The sequence below is a fragment of the Rhodnius prolixus genome, unplaced genomic scaffold (assembly GCF_049639745.1).
Source record: "Rhodnius prolixus isolate KJV_2025 unplaced genomic scaffold, Rpr scaffold_9, whole genome shotgun sequence".
NCBI classification, from domain to species: domain Eukaryota; kingdom Metazoa; phylum Arthropoda; class Insecta; order Hemiptera; family Reduviidae; genus Rhodnius; species Rhodnius prolixus.
Genome location: NW_027411604.1, coordinates 3,026,036 through 3,047,782, shown reverse-complemented (window position 1 = coordinate 3,047,782; position 21,747 = coordinate 3,026,036). Strand labels below are relative to the sequence as shown.

The 21,747-nt window shown below is 34.7% G+C and overlaps 1 protein-coding gene across 1 annotated transcript in view; it reads right to left on the bottom strand.

Annotated features, from left to right (window-relative positions):
* LOC141454080 (uncharacterized) overlaps positions 1-17,985 on the bottom strand; it is a 59,246-nt gene extending 41,261 nt beyond the window's left edge. Inside the window, exon 1 of the mRNA XM_074127891.1 lies at positions 17,630-17,985. Within this exon, the coding sequence (XP_073983992.1) occupies positions 17,630-17,641 (12 nt within the window). The 5' untranslated portion in view covers positions 17,642-17,985. The remainder of the gene's footprint in view (positions 1-17,629) is intronic.
* Positions 17,986-21,747: the final 3,762 nt, after the last annotated feature.

The following is a 21,747-nucleotide window of genomic DNA, read 5'->3' as shown; positions in this document are numbered from 1 at the left end:
TCCTGTAATGATTATTCTTTTGTCTTTAGAGAAGGGATTAGTTAATCTGAGATGAAGGTTCAAATCTAGCTGGATGTCTTAAGTTTTTTTTTTAAATGACCTAAAATGAAGTCATCAATGCAAAGTAAGACTCAATTACAAGAAGTAAGCACACGATGTAGAGAGAATTAACAATTAAATAAGCAAAAACAACACGCCAGTCTGTGCATGACAATTTTATAGTTAGTTTAGCTTTTACAAACAATAACAGTTTTACTAATTGTGCCAATTATAACTAATTATGAAATCTATAATTAAATAGTTTATTTAGAGATTAAAGTAATTTGACATCAATTAACTTGTGATATCAATCCAATATCAGAGCAATTAAAATGAATTAGATCGATTCTGTAGATACTACGCAATAGTGGGGACTTAAAATTAAGCCATTAATCTTATTTAGGAAGGGGAATTAAGGACATAACATTGAACTAACTATGGATAAACTACGATAAAACAAAATTTGAAGCGATCCACAAAAACTTCTTTCACTTATCGCTTCATCAAACAGAGCCACTTATTTAAAAAAGTTTGCTTCGCTATATTTTGGTTCATAATGTTCACAAAACCAATCAAATAATGTGAAAAAATCAAAGACAACTGTCAACACAAAAATTTGGCCGAAATTTGATTGATAGAGATTACAATCTTAAATGTTTTCTCGAGAAAAAAAATTACGCAACCCTAGAAAGTAATGTAAAACCCTAAATTCAAATTTATTTTCCACGATACTTGGATAAGCACACAACAGATATCTACAACTAAACGGAAATACTGCTCAAATCAATTTGATTAGGGTATCTTAAAACCATTCAAAGCATTTCTCCTTTTAAAAACCCAATTTCCAATACGCAAACCTATTTCCGTTTTGTAGACGTTAGAGGAAAAACTAACAGGTTTTTACACATTTAAGAACATGGGTGAAGTGAGCTTGGAATTATACGTAAGTGCTAACATAGATTGTGTTTACAGCCTGGTTTGCTCAGATAGCGTGCATGTCTAGCAAAAAGACGTTTTCTATCTAGTTGGCAGTGGGTATAAGAACAGCTGTCAAATATAAATAAATAAAATCTTAAGCAATGCACGACTTTCTCAATCTATTTACTGCTGCCATATTTCGGGGTTGAAGTTCGAGATAAAAATACTGTTTAGTCAAATATATACAGGGTGAACCAGTAAGTATTGTCCATAGGCCTACTGTGTGTAGTACATCTAAAGTGGAGTTCAATGACGTATTGGCCAACTTCATATTTACCACTGTTCTTGAGTGACGTCACTTTAATTTTTTTTTCTAAAATCATTACTTTTTTAGCAATAAAAATGTTATTACTCAGAATGTTTTAGTCCGAATTCGATCCTGATGACACGGTTAGAAAGAGATAAATTTTCTAATCTGAATAAACCTTAACTTTTTCTTTTTTTAAGTGCTATTTGTACCCTTTAACTTCCTTAATTTAAGACAATCTACTTTTGAATTGTGAAAACATCTGCAAAAAGATTTTCATATACAGATCTTAATAAGGTATAAAATATTAAAAAAGGGCCACCAATAGCGTTGCAAAACTTCCCAAATTTGGCGGGGGAGGGAGGGAAATGCTTAACCGGAAGAACGTTTAAAGAAAATACTGTTTCGTTTTTTTTAATTTTTATTTACACTTCCTGTTACCAAAATTCTAATCCAGTTACGTAACTTTTAACCCTTTTTTTTCCCAAAAAATCTCGAAAAACTGGAGAAAAAAAAGGAAGTTTCAGCGTAGTGTGAGATATAAACCGTTAAGTAATGCAGACGTCCGGTTTAGCTGACCACAGACATTTAAAAAAAACGACAGAAAACGAGACGGACAAAAAAAAAAAGCAAATATTTTCGTGTTCACCTGCAACTCAAAACCAGTATTTCCTGTAAAAACAATAAAACCACTGCATAGCTTCCGCTCAAGCTAAAAAACAAAAAAAAAAAAAGGAAGGAGAACTTAATTATATTTAAATTGTATTCTGGGGTCGGAGAATTACATTTTCTACGATCTAATTTAAACGGCTAGATAACAAATCTATTTAAAGCCGTTCATTAAACCAGCTGATACTATCACGCAATAAATGAACTGAGACCATATGGTTCTAAACTTAATTAATTCTAAACATAGTATTGCAAAGAATAATTGCACGTAGTATATTGTACAATAGAATAGCGTTAAATGCAATTTTTATTTATTTTTGTCATGAAAAGCGTCAAAACACAAACTTAAGGATCACTATGAGAAGCCCCAAATTCATCGCAACCTAAAAGATCGTTGACGTACGTAAAGTGGTACAAAAATGCAGACCCGTTTTAAACCCAATCAGTTGCACACATTAAATCTACCTCTGCCGGCCTTGTGCATACTGTGTGAACAGTTATAGGTGTCATTATTGTTGGGTGTAGCGTGCCCGTAGGAACGCCAAATTTAAAAAAAAAAGTGGCTAGTCCACTTCCACAATACAAAGCTAATAAAGGCCACTTAAGTTGTCTGATAGGTGCTTACATGTGTCTTTAAACGGGCAACGTTTGACTGATCACCAGGTATGTGGGTAACAAACTCTGGGAAATCAGGACCATAGATCAACGAAAACGGTTTCCAAACACATTAGCTGACAGACCTTCTATTGTAAAATGACAGCGCAAACATGTGTTGTGTAGGGTATCTATGTAGATATGTACACCTAAGACCTTAGATAGGATAAGCACTAGGCATTTAGATATCTCCTTAACAAAAACTTACAGATTAAAAAGTAAAATATAATGGATGACCAAACGCTAAAAGGTACAAAAATCAGCAAATATCCAACATTTCATTAATACTTCATTTATATCATTTGAATATATTACAGCATTATCTTTTCATTAATATTTTATAGAATTTATTAATTGCCACAAGCCCAAATGCTGGGGATTACCAATTGTCATTAGAACAATGCAATTTATACTAGTTACAATTCGTAAAACAAGTCATTAAAATCTCCAAAATACAAAAAAAAGAAAAATAACTTGACATTTGAAAGAATTCGAAAACCTTGATCAAAAACATCGAAAATACAACCTTCTATATCTCACATACTATTATAATAAGAAATAAGCCAATTATACCAGTTATACAGCTAACTTTTCTACACAATACGATAAAGAATTCATTGAAATCAAATCAGTACGTCAAAAGATATAAGAGTATCAGATTTTGAAGATATAACCAAATCTCAAAAATATTACCTTCTATATAAAAATAACTATTGGGGCTAGGTAATTGCTATTTACACCAGTTATAGAGCTATCTATTCTCTACAATTCGGTAAAGATTTCATTGAAATCCGAATAATACTAAGAGATATAAACGTTTTAATTTAGAACGAATTCGAATGCTGAGATCGAAAACATCAAAAATGTAAAGTTCTATATCCCACTTATTATTATACTTAGATAAATGCCATTTATTACAGTTAAACAGCTAACTTATCTCTACAATTTGGCATAGAAATACTGAAAATCTAATAAATATAAGAGGAAATATAAAGGTTTGAAATTTTGAACGAATACGAAAACACCTAGATTATAACCTTCCATATAATAAAAACTATTGGGACTAGGACATTGCTATTTTCCCCAGTTATAGAGCTATCTATTCTCTACAATTCGGTAAAGATTTCATTGAAATTAGAATTATACGAAAAGAGATATATTCGTTTGAATTTAGAACGAATTCGAATGCTGAGATCGAAAACATCAAAAATGTAACCTTCTATATCTCACTTAATATTATACTTAGATAAATGCAATTTATTACAGGTATACACCTGACTATTCTCTACATTTTAGCATAGAAATCCTGAAAATCAGATAAATATAATAAGAGATATAAAGGTTTGAAGTTTTGAACAAATACGAAAACATCTAGATTATAACCTTCCATATAAAAAAAACTATTGGGTCCAAGACATTGCTATTCACACCACTTATAGAGCTATCTATTCTCTACAATTCGGTAAAGATTTCATTCAAATCCGAATAATACGAAAAGAGATATAACCGTTTGAATTTGGAACGACAATGTTGAGTATAAGTACCGCTGGTACCCTTATAACTGGAGAGATCTTTTTGATGAATGCTTATAGTTGCGGTCCCTAAAGATTTTTGTTGTTTTGTACAAAATAGGAAGTTATTTGTACTAAATCGCAAAATTAAACTGTGATTAGAATACATCCGCTTAAGAGAAGTAAGAGAAATTAAACTGCGATTTTAGTGCTTCTCCCTAAAAGGTAAAGAGAAATTATTCTTTAAACACTCACCTATTGCCATACTTCCATTTACTTGGTTTAGGAGCTTTATGGTATTTTAGAGTCAAGTAGAGGGAAGCTCTTTAACCACTTCTTCGTGCTACCGGACAGTTTTAATGCCTAGGCAAGTAAGCTTGAGATTTCGAAGCGGAGGTTGTGGTCCTTAATTTTTGGGGAAAAGAGATTAATCTCCACAAGATAAAGATGCGAAATGCTGTATAGCTAACCATTCTGGCTGTTAACTAGCGACAACGAGCTACACGACGATGCGTATCTTAGCAATGAAACTGCGAGTTATTCTGCACCATTCTTCCTTCAATAAGACTAAAAACTATTACCAATATATACGAATAAGACCACCTACACAACATTAAGATTAATAGCTTAAATTCCGGCTAGCTACAAAGCCATCGTTTTCACAATATTAAATCCCTGACTTTAAATAATTATAGCCGAAAGACGTCATTAAACTAACATTACAGCATGGAGATGCATCAGCATAAATAATCATAGATTTCCTGCGCAAGTTTTTTTCTTTGTCAGTTAAGTTACATTAGCATTACGATATCTCTTCTCGTGACGTCATGATTAAGTCAAATGATGAGCTTAAAAAAAAAAATAACAGCACCGATTTAAAACAAACGTTATTTTGTCTCTCTATCCTTCTTTCATTTAATGTTATTTCCTACTGCAATCAAGAGTTCATTCATAAAATATGAAAGGTTAAAGAGAGTTCACAAAAATGTATAAATATAAAGATCAAGAAGATATTATTTAATTGTTTAAACAGATGAAATAATATTTTATTTTATATTTAGTAATAAAGATAAAAATTGCCAACATTTCAAAACAGAATTAATGTACAAGGTTACAGCTGTTACATTGACGATAGTTTTTCTATTTAATATTAAAACAATTGGGGCGCCACGGTAGCCGAGCGGTTAGAGGCGAGACCTGCAAAGCTAAGATGTATTGCGGTACTAGGCTATATTCCCCCGGTCTATACCTTTAATGGTTAATATGAGAAATTTACAGTAAAGTATGTTTGCTAGTCCTCACGGTAGCCGAGCGGTTAGAGGCGAGACCTGCAAAGCTAAGATGTATTGCGGTACTAGGCTATATTCCCCCGGTCTAGACCTTTAATGGTTAATATGAGAAATTTACAGTAAAGTATGTTTGCTAGTCCTCACGGTAGCCGAGCGGTTAGAGGCGAGACCTGCAAAGCTAAGATGTATTGCGGTACTAGGCTATATTCCCCCGGTCTAGACCTTTAATGGTTAATATGAGGAATTTAATAATAAAGTATGTTTGCTAGTCGCCTCCGTCCGCGACACCTAATTGGTAGTTGGACGTTAAGCCCCGCCTGAGAAAATAGGCGATTACTTTACTTTACTATTAAACAATTGCTATTATGATCGTAGTTCACTCTATCCTAACTACAGGAAAGTAGAGCGTCATTTTTGAAATCGATTATTCACCGGAAATAGCCAGTCGGAGAACAACTAAGTCCCAAAAAAAAGTTAGTATTTAGAAAAATGAGTTAGGTCTAGACAAAATGAGGTTAGGTCCGCATAGTGCTAATATATTTGACTTTAATCGTCGTAAAAAAAAAAAAAAACGCAAATAACTGTTTACATTAACCGCATCGGAGTGTCCAAAAAAATTTCACGAATTCTCTTCTGAGTGCGGGCAAAAATTTGGGGAAATCCGGTTTATGGTGGAGTTAAAGAGCGGAACATATGTTTGCTCGTTTGGTGTAAACGCGAAACTTTTTAAAAAATAACCTAAAAAGGGATGTAATAATCGCCACGCTTTATAATTTAGTTACAAACAACGTTACAAATACAAACACAGTGTTAGACTGTATCGATTTGAAAGCCTGCCTCCCCGCTCGCCAGATCGGCTAATCCTTAATTCTCTCACCCCTCCTCTTCACCCGAACCTGAAATGAATTCCACGTCGGTATTACGGCAAACGATATCAATCAGAGAGAATCGGAAATAGTCTGGCAATCTATTGTTAAATTTAAATAAGAAATCCACTCTGAAATCACAGGGTTTGCTTTTATTTTAGATACACATAGAAGAAATTGGCCTTAAAATGCAATCGGGTCGCTTATTCTTCTTAAAATAGAATTTGTTTCGTTCTAAAACTTCAAAAAATCTAGATTTTACCGCGGAGAGATCACAGGTTCGAATCCAGCAGCTGGCCCCCTTAGATTTTTCTTTCCTACCAGTTTTAGAGAGAGGCTAATTGTAAAAAGCCACTTTTACGAACTCAGGCTGCAGTAGAACCGATATTTCCGGTATCAACTTTTCCGGTAGTCGGGAATGAAAAAATGAAATTAAGAATTTAACGTCAAACTTTAACAATTTACTTTTACTAAGTTGAAATAATTTAATATAAGTACTTGAACGCCCACTCGGTTGATAGTTGGTATGCCACTTAATTACCATAATGAAAGTGCCCCTGTGCTAAGTTAATTTCTTTGAAAACAAAATAAACAAACTAAGAGTGGGATTAGAGAAAGCATCTAGTTTACTGGAACAAGTTCCGGCAAAACTATTGCGGACACTCCTCCTAGTCTTCTTCCTGTGTGGCTGACACTAAGATGTAACTTATCGACGGGAAGTGGTTTGTCTGTGGGGAGAATCTCCCTAGGATTATTTGGAATATCAGAGAATCCTGGGCATTTCACCAGCACTTACATTTTCAGAAAAACGAAAACTCCGTCCGTCAATGTGATTGTCCATGTATTGGTGTAACAATAAGAAAGGTGAAAGTTTGAAGAGCATGAAGAAGTAGCTGGCACGAAGGAAGAGAAAAACTGAAATAAGGAACAAAGTGGAGTGTGAGTGATGGTAAGAATTGAAAAAAACAAAAAGTAATCGCCTATTTTCTCAGGCGTGGCTTAACGTCCAACTACCAAATTAGGTGTCATGGGCGGAGGTGACTAGGAAACATACTTTACTGTAAATTTCTCATATTAACCATTAAAGATATAGACCGGGGAATATAGTACCGCAATACATCTTAGCTTTGCGGGTCTAGCCTCTAACCGCTCCGGCTACCGTGGCGACTGGCAAACATACTTTACTGTAAATTTCCCATATTAACCATTAAAAGTATAGACCGGGGAATATAACCTAGTACCGCAATACATCTTAGCTTTGCGGGTCTAGCCTCTAACCGCTCCGCTACCGTGGCGACTGGCAAACATACTTTACTGTAAATTTCCCATATTAACCATTAAAAGTATAGACCGGGGAATATAGCCTAGTACCGCAATACATCTTAGCTTTGCGGGTCTAGCCTCTAACCGCTCGGCTACCGTGGCGACTAGCAAACATACTTTACTGCAAATTTCTCATATTAAGGTACAGACCGGAGAATATAGCCTAGTATCGCATTACATCTTAGCTTTGCGGGTCTAGCCATTAACCGCTCGGCTAAAACCCGGTTAGAATTGACAGAAAAGTCCTATAATACTACGGTATTTAAAGAAAACAGACTAAAGACTTTTTTTAGTGAGGTCGTTGAGAGAGGGACCGATAATGTGGTGGTCTAAGATCCTCTACTGACGAAGGATTAAAGATTTGAGGAGCAGTATTGAAGATAATGAGAAAATTATTGCTGAAAATTGAGAAAATACGGGTAACAGCTTCACCGTACAAAAAAAAATAAAGAAAAACTAACATCCTAAGTTAAGACAATGCTGCGCCACAACACTATCGAAACTATGATCAGTATTGAACACTATCTTGAAAACTACAGCTGAATGATGAAAGGAGAATAAAAAAAAACTAGATGCCACAGATGGCACTCAAAATATTGATTTTACCATCAACAATGTTATAAACCTCCACCCTAAGGCTATCTGTGCATGACGTGGCCACTTGCACATGCAGCCCGCGGCGGCTGACAGAAAGTCACATCCAGGGATCTGAAGTGCTGGTAATAATAATAACCACTGATGTCATCTACCAGATTGGGTACAGATCAAGAGTTCGTTTTCTACACAATAATGCGATAAGCATCCAGGTTGTACAAATTGTACCAGACTAGGTGGTGATTATTAACTAACATTGCTGAATGAACAGGGTGTGGATTAATGAAGCCAAACAACGCAAAAACAAAAAAGGTTTTATAGTTTGGTTCAATTGACAGATACCCTAGCACTCCTGATAGGAGCTCTAATGTAAAAAAGAGTTACATTATTCAATGGTAGCTCTTAGTAGAAACATGAAGACGGCGAAGCAAGCCTCAGTTGCACAGAAAAGCGTTTTATAAAAGTATATACTGGATAAACAAAGATTTCCAAGCCAGAATAAGCGAGCTAAGAGTAAACAGCTAGAGGCCAGACCCCGGGGCGGCCTCAGTGTTTAGATAAGAACTATCACCCAACAGAAATGTGAACTGCAAAGAACAGAGCCGGGGTTTATAAAAGAAAACCAACATCAAACAAAATTTGCAGCAACGCCGTCTGAGCTGATACCCTTCTAAAGCTTGTTAAAAGTTTGGGTATCCCATAGTTAACCAGCTCTCTTTGTGGGTTGTAGACAACCGCAGTTCTACCGCATTATACAAATACTTATCATAAAAACATACCGTCTCCAGCCCCCCACTTTCCGATAAATGGTTACGTCAATAAAATTGCAAAAGAACTTGCCGCTCAGTTATTTATTTTCCAGTCCAAAAAAAACATATCCCGTAATCTTTTAAAACTCTTTTATTTTCATGAACTTACTGGTGAAGAAAATAAACTGATTAAGAACAAAATTTTAAGACCACATTTTTTTAAATTCAGAGAAAGACTCAAAATGAAAACGGTACAATCGTAAATCTACACATGCGCAGTATGTACCTTTTTTTTTTTAGAAGAAGCGATTCTCATTTCTCAATACCATAGCAACCACTTCCACAGTTAAAGGATTTTGGAGCAATTCTCAAAATATCGGGAAACTTCTACAACAAACAGCAACACTGCAATCAGTTTAGAGAATAATAACGAGTTCCTTCCGTTTTTCCCCTCCCCACAGAATCTAAATATGCTACATAGTTCAGAACTTTTCTAGCCCAGCTTCCTCAGAGATCCTCTAAAAAAAAAAAAGCAGCTAAAAACTCTAGAAGAAAGAAATGCCACAAAAGAATGAATGAATTTAACACAAAAACTGGAGTTAGATTTTTTTTTTTAAGTTAGATCTTTTCAAGTATAAGATTGTTTCAAAAAACAACCCGGAAGTCTAATGTCACTAAAACAATTAATTTAAAATTTTTAAAGATTATTCCATTTTTGTCTACCACACGATGAACTTTGAATGAATAATACCGCGAAAAGTGCATTAAAAATAATTACTGTGCATTATTTTTGGTGACTGAATCATAGTTTCAGTAGGATGAAGAAATTAATGCCAGTTTCAGTCATTATAAACTTTATTATGCCGAGCTTTCGACCTGTGGACTAGGTCCCATCTTCAGGGCTGTGGAACATATTTACAGTATGTTAACAATAATTATATTACAATGAATAAGTATAATGTAACGAATATTCATAAAAATATTTACCTAATTTACAATGTACTGTTTTACATCATTATAGGGTTGGTGTGTCTTTTGTCTTGTCTGTTCATGGACTGCATGTGATCGGTTTGTGTGTGATTGTGTTTGGTTGTAAGGAAGTCAGAGCATTTTAATAATTCTTTAACCGCAGCGAGTGTTAATAGGCGTTGTTAAGCGTTGATGCTGTTGTTGTGTGTTAAGCAAAGAATGATAGAAGTTTACAGTGCATCATAAAATACCCCCGTTTAAAGAAAATCAACTTAAGATTGAGTGAAGCTAGCAACTCAATACTCATTCATTCTTGAAAAACATATGAAACAAGTACTTACGATGCAACTGCACCACTAGCGGAAATGGTTTGAATGCACTTACCTGCAAAACAAAACAAAAACATAATTATCAATTTAAAGTTATGGAATACCAATTATTGCAGGCGGGCTTTTTACGGCCAACTACCTGTTGGCCACATACATTTATTAGATTTCTCATTCAAATGCACTAAATTAAATCCAAGGCCAAGACTGGGATTCGAACCCAGTAATACATAATTATCAATAGGATGAAGAAATAATAGTTGCCAGTTTCAGTCATGATATTTATTATGCCGAGCTTTCGACCTAGGCACTAGGTCCATCTTCAGGGCTGTGGAACATATTTACAGTGTGTTAACAATTATATTATCAATTAATTATATTACAATGAATATGTATAATGTAACGAAAATTTACAAAAATATTTCCCTAATTTACAATATCGTCGCCTAAGAAGTGATACCTCGTAACTACAATTTCAACGAAAATTACATTTTTATATATAAAAAATGAATATATATATAAAATTTATTTTTTATAAATTACACTTTCAAGACGACAGTCACACTAATAGTTAATATTGAAAGAAGAATTACTGTATGCCTTAAAATGAATTTTATATCCTGTTTTTTCCTTCTCCTGTAAAGTTGATATTTTCTAGTTACGAGGTATCACTTCTTAGGCGACGATATACTGTTTTCCATCATTAGAGAGAGTTGGTACGTCTTCTGTCTTGTCTCTTCATGGACTGAATGTCCACACAGAACTATCACACTCAGTCTATGGACAGACAAGACAGAAGACACACCAACCCCTCTAATGATGTAAAACAGTATATTGTAAATTAGCCCTGAAGATGGACCTAGTCCCCTAGGTCGAAAGCTCGGCAGAATAAATGTATCACGACTGAAATGGCAATTATTTTTTCATCCTATTGAAAATAATTTTAAAATCATCTTCGCTGCCTCTTCTCAGCAACATCATTAATTATATCATTAAACTGTAAAACTTAGTAGTTATTAAATAGTGGAATTTACGTCATGAAGGTGATGACTTCATAACCAGTCATTTCATCATTGTAGAATTATTAATTTTTTTTTTCAATTTAATGAAAACAATTTACTTAAAATGAATGAATATTCATCATTCACACACTTATAAAATACAAACAAAACAAAAATTATAATGCAAATTAAAATATTTTTAAAAAAGCAATAGAATACAATTATACTGGAAGGTTATTTATTGTCTGCAAAAAAAGATACTGCAATGTCTGTTATTTCATTATTTCTTACGTAAATAAGATGGTTAATTTCTTTAGTTGAGGTTTTATTTAAATAACAGGTAAGCCTGTCTTAATTTTGCATCTATAAAAACTGGTTTTTAAGGCTATAGGTCTATAAAAAATAAATAAATTAACTTTATTCGCCTCCAAGTTTTGGGCAAAAATATGTGCCTCTAAAACCAGTGACTGAAGTGGATGTGGTACCATGAGATCATGTGATGCATGTTGGAGGTTATGCAAGGGTAATGGTTATACTCAGGTGTTTTGAAATATCGGCCTTTTGCCACTGATTTCTTGATTTGAATTTTGGATTAGATTGTCTGTCTGGGTAGTTTACTTGAAGGAAGACCATAAAAATGGGTACTACTTCTTATTATAGTTCTTCCCACCGCCCGCCCCAAAAAAAATCCTTGGATTTTGTTAGCGGTAAACCTACTTATAAGACGATTGTTCAGGAGTTTTAGCGTGAAAGATTTTATTCTTATTTCTGTTATCCAAAATTTTGGAAAGTCTGTCCCCAATGAACGTTGCGGTTAATCTGCTACCTGATTCTGTCTGTCTGATGTCCACACCCTGTCCTCGATTTTCATGTGTACTAATCCTTCTTTAAGTATTACATGCCACGATACTTAATGCTACTGCAGGTCCTAAATAATTGTGTCTGACCCCTTACCTTCAAAACAATTGCCATTTATTAAAATTATTTATTAATTGTTGTTCAATCTTTTTGGTGACTGATTCATAGGATGAAAAAATAATTGCCATTTCAGTCGCGGTACATTTATTATGCCGCGAGCTTTCGACCTGGGGACTAGGTCCATCTTCAGGGCTAGTTTACAAAGTAATATTTTTACATTGTTGGTGTGTGTCTTCTATCTTGTCTGTTCATGGACCCCTCAAATGTCCATCAGTCCATGAAAGCTCGGCTAAATAAATTTTACTCGACTGAAATGGCAATTATTTTTTCATCCTATTATTTATTAAAATTAGTATTGCTACCGGATATACTTCGTGTATAATCATTTCCTTTTTATACAATCTCTAATAACCAATCAACTATTAGATACTTTTTTATTCTGCTCTATAAGAAGGCTGTTTTTATCGGATGAAAAACAAAAAACTGTACTAAATAAAGGGCAACGACCGCTGCTAAGAAAAAGGGCATGACAGAAAGTTCGCCATCTTGTTTATCACTTTATACTTTCTAAAAAAATCAAATTTTTCGAACTTGTGGGACCAAAAAAAAGAAACAAAACAAAATGGATGAAAGCACTAACGGGGGATAAATGAATTTTTTTTTTTTTTTTTCTAGGGTTCTCCACAACTCGTGGATCCCTTCAGCCATCACTAGTAACTGCTTTCTTCCAAGTGACACGATCCTCTCTGCCTGTTCCTCTGTCAGACCATATCCCGGCCATCATCTCCTTCACCTGGTCCCTCCTCCCACTTTTGGGTCTTCCTCTCTTCCTCTTTAGGCCATCCACCTCGCTGTCCATCATCCACCTTAGAGGCAATCTCTCTGGACCCATCCTCCTCACATGTCCATACCAAGTGAGTGCCTTAGCCTCTCTAATTTCCAGGACGTTTCTCTTCACTCCCGATATAAAGTAATATTTAACAAACATAAAACAGTCAGGAAGATTTTAATGTCTGGTTATAAAACTATAATCCGTAGGTAATAAAAAACTAGAATTAAAAAAATTAATAAAATAAAATAACTAGTTTTCAGCAACTTGTTTTTTTGTTAATAAACTTTGTTTTCAGTTTAGTTTTTTAAGCAGATGATATTTAAAGTGACCTCAATGAAGATTAGGATGTCCAGATGAACGTAAAAAAAAGATAGATGAATTTACCCAGTTTAAATGGGGACAACAACTAAAACTTTTATTGTTATTTTCGTAGTTTATTATTTTTTAAACTATAGACTAACTTATATTCTAAAAAAAGAAATATTAATCAAATCCAAGCGGAAACAGTTTAAAAATAACAATTACTGCGTGGGCAACGCTGTCAGATTCACGTGGCAGTGTTGATATATCGTTAAAAAATAATAATAAAATGAAAATAAAAAAATTATTTACTGTAGTGAATACTCCACATGGCTCATTTAATCTAAAATTTTCAAGGTAAAAACTTAAATGTTTTCTCTATTTTCATGTTATTCTAAATTATTACGAACCTTGCTCTATTTAGAACTACATAATTTAATACGCAAGAATTTTGGAAACCAATAATGTTGCTTGGGGGGGGGGTGAGGTGGAGGGGACAAAAACGGTAGAAAAGTGAAATTCTTTTACAGAAATATTTTTTACTTCCGGTACGTAATATTTCGTCATTTATTTCAAAACGAGGAATTTTGGTAATTCAATAAGTTATCCACTTAATAATACGAGGGTCGTTTGAAAAGTCCGTGCAAAAATAAAAACTACTTCATTTTTTGGGGTAAACCTTTTTTATTTTTCAACATAGTCTCCTTTTAGGCTTATACACTTCGTCCAACGCTGCTCTAGTTTGTTGATCCCTTCCGAATAATAGGATTTGTCCAAGTCTGAAAAATAGCCATTCGTTTCTGCAATCACCTCCTCGTTTGAATAAAATCTTTTTCCCGCCAGCCATTTCTTCATATTGGGGAACAAATAGTAGTCCGAGGGAGCCAAGTCTGGAGAATAGGGGGGATGTGAAACGAGTTGGAACCCTATTTCCATTAATTTTGCGACCACAACTGCTGAGGTGTGAGCTGGTGCGTTGTCGTGATGGAAAATGACTTTTTTGTGGGCTAATCGTGGGCGTTTTTCTTGCAGCTCGGTTTTCAAACGGTCCAATAACGATGAATAATATGCACCTGTAATAGTTTTACCCTTTTCCAGATAGTCGATGAGGATTATTCCTTGCGAATCCCAAAAGACAGTCGCCATAAACTTTTCGGCCGAAGGAACGGTCTTCGCCTTTTTTGGCGCAGATTCCCCCTTGGTAACCCATTGTTTAGATTGTTCTTTGGTCTCAGGAGTGTAGTGATGTATCCATGTTTCATCCACAGTGACGAAACGACGCTTAAAGTCCTGCGGATTCTTCTGGAACAGCTGCAAACCGTCCTTGCAACACTTCACACGATTTCGTTTTTGGTCAAAGTGTGAGCAATCGCGGCACCCCATCTTGTGGATAGCTTTGTCATGTCCAAATGTTGATGCAAAATATTATGTACCCGTTCATTCGAGATGCCCACAGCACTAGCAATCTCACGCACCTTCACTCTTCTGTCATCCATCACCATATCATGGATTTTATCAATGATTTCTGGAGTAGTAACCTCAACAGGGCGTCCAGAACGTTCAGCGTCACTTGTGCCCATATGGCCACTCCGAAAATTTTGAAACCACTTATAAACTGTTCTAATCGAAGGTGCAGAGTCACCATAATGTTTATCAAGCTTCTCTTTAGTCTCCTCAGGCGTTTTGCCTTTCATAAAGTAGTGTTTAATCAACACACGAAATTCTTTTTCGTCCATTTTTTGAAAATCACTCGACTTCCTCGATTCAAACGAATGCCAAACACAAAGAAATAGACCGATCTGGCTGAAACTTGGTGTGTGTTCTTCCAAGAGATGCTACTAACTAAACATAACCTCGATACGCGCCAGTGGTGCTATCTCTCTGACTTTGCACGGACTTTTCAAACGACCCTCGTAAGTGAGAGAATCGTACATTGCACTTAAATGAAATTTATAGGGAAAATAATAAAATAATCAACTCAGCTGATTGTAGATGTAGATTTGCATGTGGTACAATCACGAGATAAAAGAGAAATCGATAGTTCAATTTTTAAAAATGCTCAAAAAAAAAGAGTGAAAAATCAAATGATTGTCACTATATCGACACATCTTTTGATTAGAAGGGAAGTAATTTAAATAATTAATAAAATAATGAATAAATTATTTGATGAAGTTTGATTGACACGTTTTTTGCTTCAGTTTTGCGTCATAGATCACATTAAAGTCAATCGACGTTTCTTTCCATGAAGGACCCAATAACATTTTTGTTTTGAAGCCATTGTATGTTGGATAAATTTAAATTTAAAATAAATAATTTGAATATTAAACTTCAAAAAATTAATGCCACAATCGAAATTATGAACTCCCTGTAAATGTTATTCTACTTTTTATGGGCAAAAGTGCGATTCATATTTTAAGTAACAAAATTTAGCGGCCAAAATCCGAGTTAACCAATAGGATTTTTCAATTTCCACTAAAATGGTTCCCATGTTATTCAAACTTATAGTTTTAGTTCCATAACTTCTGCTCTCCTTTTACTTCTAAGTAAACAACCACTAATGATGGATGAAAGTATGAAATTCATCAGGAATACATGCTACGAACGGATAAAATCAAAGACTTACCCAACCAGCTCTCGGGGACTTAAAACCACGTTTCCTATAGCCTTAAAACTTCATATTATTAAGACTACATCACAAAAAGAGCTTTTCCAAATTGTTATTTCAAGTACTGTTTTTTAAAGGAAAATTCTGAGATGAGAAAGAAGGGCAGACTACGCTCTAATGTATTATTTCGGTGTGATGTACACGGTTCTACACTATGTGCTTGACGGAAACTTATGTGTTAGAAGCTTGAGGAATTAATAGTGAGCTAAAGTTGTTTGACTTATCTAAAGCAGATATCCTTTTTAAGCTTGACATTTCTACCAATCATTATTTGATTTAAAAGCAAGAATTAGTAAATAATAAGCGATTAATTAGAAACCAGGACAAATAATAAAGATTTGGCCATCTATTTTTTAGGCACTTCTGTGCAGTTAACACTAAACCTACCACGACCGGTCAATTGACTGTTTTTTAAATTTGATTTAAATTTTCTAATTACAGCGTTATCATACCGCCATTAAACTTCACGACTTTTCCTAATATTTGATTTTTGAGAAAAATTTGTAGTCCCTCTTAACTACCACGACCGGTCATTTGACCGGCTGAATATTTTCATTTTATTTATTTATTTATTTTTTGTAACAGAATTCTCTCAAAAACTCAATTTGATAATGCATTTATCGGATTATTGTTTGCATGTGGTGCATATGAGGCGAAAAAAGTACGATATTGCCCTTTTCACTGGAACAAAAATAGGGACGAGCATTCTTCTCAAACACTGTGAGCAGAAATGTATAGACGGAAGTTTTGAGGTTTATTCGAGTGGATCAAAGAAATAATCGTTTACAAACCGATAAATTTGCTTTGATTTCTAAATTTTGGAACAAATTCGTTGAGAACAGTCAAAACTGTTCTAACCAAGAGCATATATCTCTTCCAAGGACATTTGTTCCCAACAAAGTCAAGATACAGATTTACTCAGTACTTGCCAAACAAACAGGACAAATTTGGTATCAAATCTTGGCTAGCGTTCGATGCAATAAAAGGCTTTCCATTTTTGGGAAAACGTGAAAGCAGAGAACCTATAGTTCCGCTTGGGGAGTTTGTCGCTCTGAAATTAGCAGCAATGTATACAGCTCGTGGAAGAAATATAACCGTGGAAAATCTCGGAGATGGTCTCAACTAATAGTTTTCAATATCCTAGACTTAGCCCCGGGATAAATCCATGGATTTTGTATCAAAAACTACCGGAAGTGAAATTTCAAGGCAAAATTTGTGTTACCATTGCAAAAGCATGACAAATATTAGTACACGAACAAATGGTCGGAAAATAGCCAAATAAGACACTGCAAAGGCAATAAAATGCTGTCTAAAATGTAAAAAGTAAGTATGCTGGAAATTTGCAATTGAGAAGCCTATAATTATAAAAAATGATGCATAAAAGAGTAAAATCTACGAGATATATTTTTAAACAAAAGAAACTATGCTTTTTCGTAGTTAAATAATTATTATCTTCATTCTAAAATAAGAATTTAAGTGATTTTAAAGTGCGGTCATTTGACCGGTCATGGTAGGAATAGTTATGCATAAATGTCGGTAGGTTTAGTGTTAATATACTACACTTCAAACAAAATACAAGGAAAACACCTGTTAATAACATAAACAAACAAATCCTAAAGAGATCAGGTTATAATTTTTTAAAAGTAGAGTAACCAATGTAGGTGATAACAGGTTATCAGTAAACCGTAAATATGTTTACCTTCATAGACATTATGTGGAACAATTGTTTATGTCTTCCTGGATGAACTCGTATAGAACTGTTTAATAACCACTTGAAGACAGCATATTGCTGAAAAATCTCAAATACCGGTTTTGAAGGTAATCGTTCTTATTTGTAAGATATTTTTTTGGAATAAAAAATACCGTTAATACAATTTAAAAAAAAAATTACTTTTGACACTGAAAAGATGAAATAAAGAACTGTATTACTACACTGTAGATATATTTTTTAAAAAAAATAATAATACGAACACAGATGAACGTGTTTAGTGGAACTAAACCGGGTAACAGCCTCACATAACCTGCCCGTACACTCTGTGCTAACAGAATGGACCTGAATTCCCCCACCTCTTGTTATAGCCAAGGCTCGATCGTTTTTACCAAGCACGAAAATGTACGAACATTACCGAATACTGTACGGGACGAGAAAGAAGTTGCTTTAAGGCTATTGTAGACGTTTTTACTTTCTCTTGTCTCTTTAAAGGAGAAGTTAGCGATTTTATCAAATTTTCTTCATTTTCTTTTTAACCAGAAAACAAAAAAAAAAGTAATAAATTATTAGATGAGTGTTCTTACCGTTACGTTTGGGGTATGGAAGGCGACTGTAACTTAACCCGCAAAATCCCTGAACCAGAAATATTTTCATTTTTTTTGTTGAGATTTTCTTAATAATGGCTTCAATTATTTTCTTTAAACCTAGAATAGAAGGGCATACATGATAAAGGGTTAAGGTACGATCTCCCACTACAAATTTCATTTTTAGTTATAAGCACGCAAATACAGTCCTACTAAATTTAGAATTTAAAAAGCTTGTAAATATGATTTTAAACAAAAAAAAAAGGCGGGGGAATGTCCTCCAACAGATTTTTACATGCAAACATATACGAGGGTCGTTTGAAAAGTCCGTGCAAAAATAAAAACTACTTAATTTTTTGGGGTAAACCTTTTTTATTTTTCAACATAGTCTCCTTTTAGGCTTATACACTTCGTCCAACGCTGCTCTAGTTTGTTGATCCCTTCCGAATAATAGGATTTGTCCAAGTCTGAAAAATAGCCATTCGTTTCTGCAATCACCTCCTCGTTTGAATAAAATCTTTTTCCCGCCAGCCATTTCTTCATATTGGGGAACAAATAGTAGTCCGAGGGAGCCAAGTCTGGAGAATAGGGGGGATGTGAAACGAGTTGGAACCCTATTTCCATTAATTTTGCGACCACAACTGCTGAGGTGTGAGCTGGTGCGTTGTCCTGATGGAAAAGGACTTTTTTGTGGGCCAATCGTGGGCGTTTTTCTTGCAGCTCGGTTTTCAAACGGTCCAATAACGATGAATAATATGCACCTGTAATAGTTTTACCCTTTTCCAGATAGTCGATGAGGATTATTCCTTGCGAATCCCAAAAGACAGTCGCCATAATCTTTCCGGCCGAAGGAACGGTCTTCGCCTTTTTTGGCGCAGATTCCCCCTTGGTAACCCATTGTTTAGATTGTTCTTTGGTCTCAGGAGTGTAGTGATGTATCCATGTTTCATCCACAGTGACGAAACGACGCTTAAAGTCCTGCGGATTCTTCTGGAACAGCTGCAAACCGTCCTTGCAACACTTCACACGATTTCATTTTTGGTCAAGCGTGAGCAATCGCGGCACCCATCTTGCGGATAGCTTTGTCATGTCCAAATGTTGATGCAAAATATTATGTACCCGTTCATTCGAGATGCCCACAGCACTAGCAATCTCACGCACCTTCACTCTTCTGTCATCCATCACCATATCATGGATTTTATCAATGATTTCTGGAGTAGTAACCTCAACAGGGCGTCCAGAACGTTCAGCGTCACTTGTGCCCATATGGCCACTCCGAAAATTTTGAAACCACTTATAAACTGTTCTAATCGAAGGTGCAGAGTCACCATAATGTTTATCAAGCTTCTCTTTAGTCTCCTCAGGCGTTTTGCCTTTCATAAAGTAGTGTTTAATCAACACACGAAATTCTTTTTCGTCCATTTTTTGAAAATCACTCGACTTCCTCGATTCAAACGAATGCCAAACACAAAGAAATCGGCCGATCTGGCTGAAACTTGGTGTGTGTTCTTCCAAGAGATGCTACTAACTAAACATAACCTCGATACGCGCCAGTGGTGCTATCTCTCTGACTTTGCACGGACTTTTCAAACGACCCTCTTATCTCAGGCATAGATGGTAGCCTGATCATCAAGAGATCTGGGTCTTGATATCAGATTCAATTGAAACTAATTACAGGGAAATTTCTTCACTAATATTACAACTTCGAACTGACTTGCCTAATCTTAAATTTAAGTTAGGTCTTTAATTTGAAGAAATAGCGATAAATTTTAGGGGGTAAACTTAATTATTAGTATTACAAGTATACAAATGAATGGCTTACCTTATCTATTGCTTCTATATACTTCCAAGTCTGATTTATGTCGATGGAGGACTTAAATAGAAACCATATTTACTGACCAGGGGCTGATAAGTCACGGAACTGTACAACACGGAGGGAAGTATATGATCCATGCGGAGGTTACCACACTATTGTGGTTACAATCAGGTGACTGTAATGTCAGCTTTTGCCACTGCCTTCTAGTTAAGTTATTTGTATCCGTTTTACATTGGTATCACCTCTAATATACAATGTTATTTTCTTTTTCCATAATCTCAGTATTCTTGGTGCTGAACACAGATATTGTGGCGTGCAATACTAAAGCATGTTTTTTAATTTCTGTTATTAATTCTCTTTATCATGTTGCTTTAGCCTTCTTTTTTTTTCCAAAAGTTCTGTCCTCCTTGTAAGGTATTAGGTTACAATAAAGCTCCTATAATGGTGTGGTAAGTCTAAGCCGACATCCGGAGAAAGCTTGCATGAGCTAACCAGGTTCACTTTCATAGAAGTAGAAGGATCATACTCTCCAGTGTTGGGAATAGGGTTCCGTTCTCTCTATTCCTAAAATTTTTTAAAAGACTGGAAGTAATGATTGTTGAATTTATGAGCAAATGCTATCAACAGAGGCTGAATTGTGAATTTACTTTGTCTTTATTAAAGCACTAGTAATGTTAAGTATTGAGCTTAATATTATATTGTTTATGTACATAATGAGAGAAAAAAATAAAATTTGAAAATAAGTACTAGTAAATAGGGTAAGTTAGGGGAGCTTAGAAACCCCGTTCCAAAATCCGCCTTTAACAGAGAGTAATTTGCAAGACAAATTAAATGTGACAGCAATCAGCTAGTTAAAGATGAAGACAAGATAAAGATAGATGATACAGGAACAATAGGAAACCCATAATTAAAAAAAATAATAATCTTATATTTCTGGTAATATAAATTTTGAATTTCAAGCAAACTCTCATGACTTCATTAAAACCCAACAGCAAAGAGATTCCTCTTACTATACAATTACATCAAGAAACAGCCACTAGATAGCAGCACCTCCCACCTTCTCCGACTAGCAAGTCGTGCAACCTAGACGCCATTACTTGAACTAATAGTTTTTTTATTTTTATTAGGCAATAATTATTTTTTATTTATCAATGGTTACTTGCAATATTTTCTTAGTTACAGTTTTTCGCTTCTCACTTAGTGTTTTTAAAGTGAGAAAGCATTCTCTAGTCAGATTTTAAGTAATTCTCACTAAAGTTCTTTCTAGTTGGAATTGAGTAATGGAATTGTTTGCAGACCAGAAGAAAACTTATTTTTAAACAATTTTCCAGGTTTTTCTTTAATTTTCCCAACATTTCATAAGTTTTTTGATGGATTATTGTTTCCATACTGGTTTTTTCAAGTTTGAATTTTCATGCACACAACTATTCTGAAATATTTTCTTTTAATTTTATCTCACTTCAGGCGGGGAGAAATATTGCAATAGTTTTAAATTTTTTCATTATAGTATTTCCGGCGGAAATACTCCTTTTAAGGGTTCTCGAGTCGAAAAAAAGATTTTTTTTAAGAGAATGCTCTCTGTTGTAGGTGTATCAAACTATGATCTTTCCATCTTGCTCTTCTAGTACGTGGCTCCCCTAGTGGGACAGTCCAGGACGAAGCTTAAGATTTGAGATTCAAGAAAACCCCTTTAAAACGATCAATTT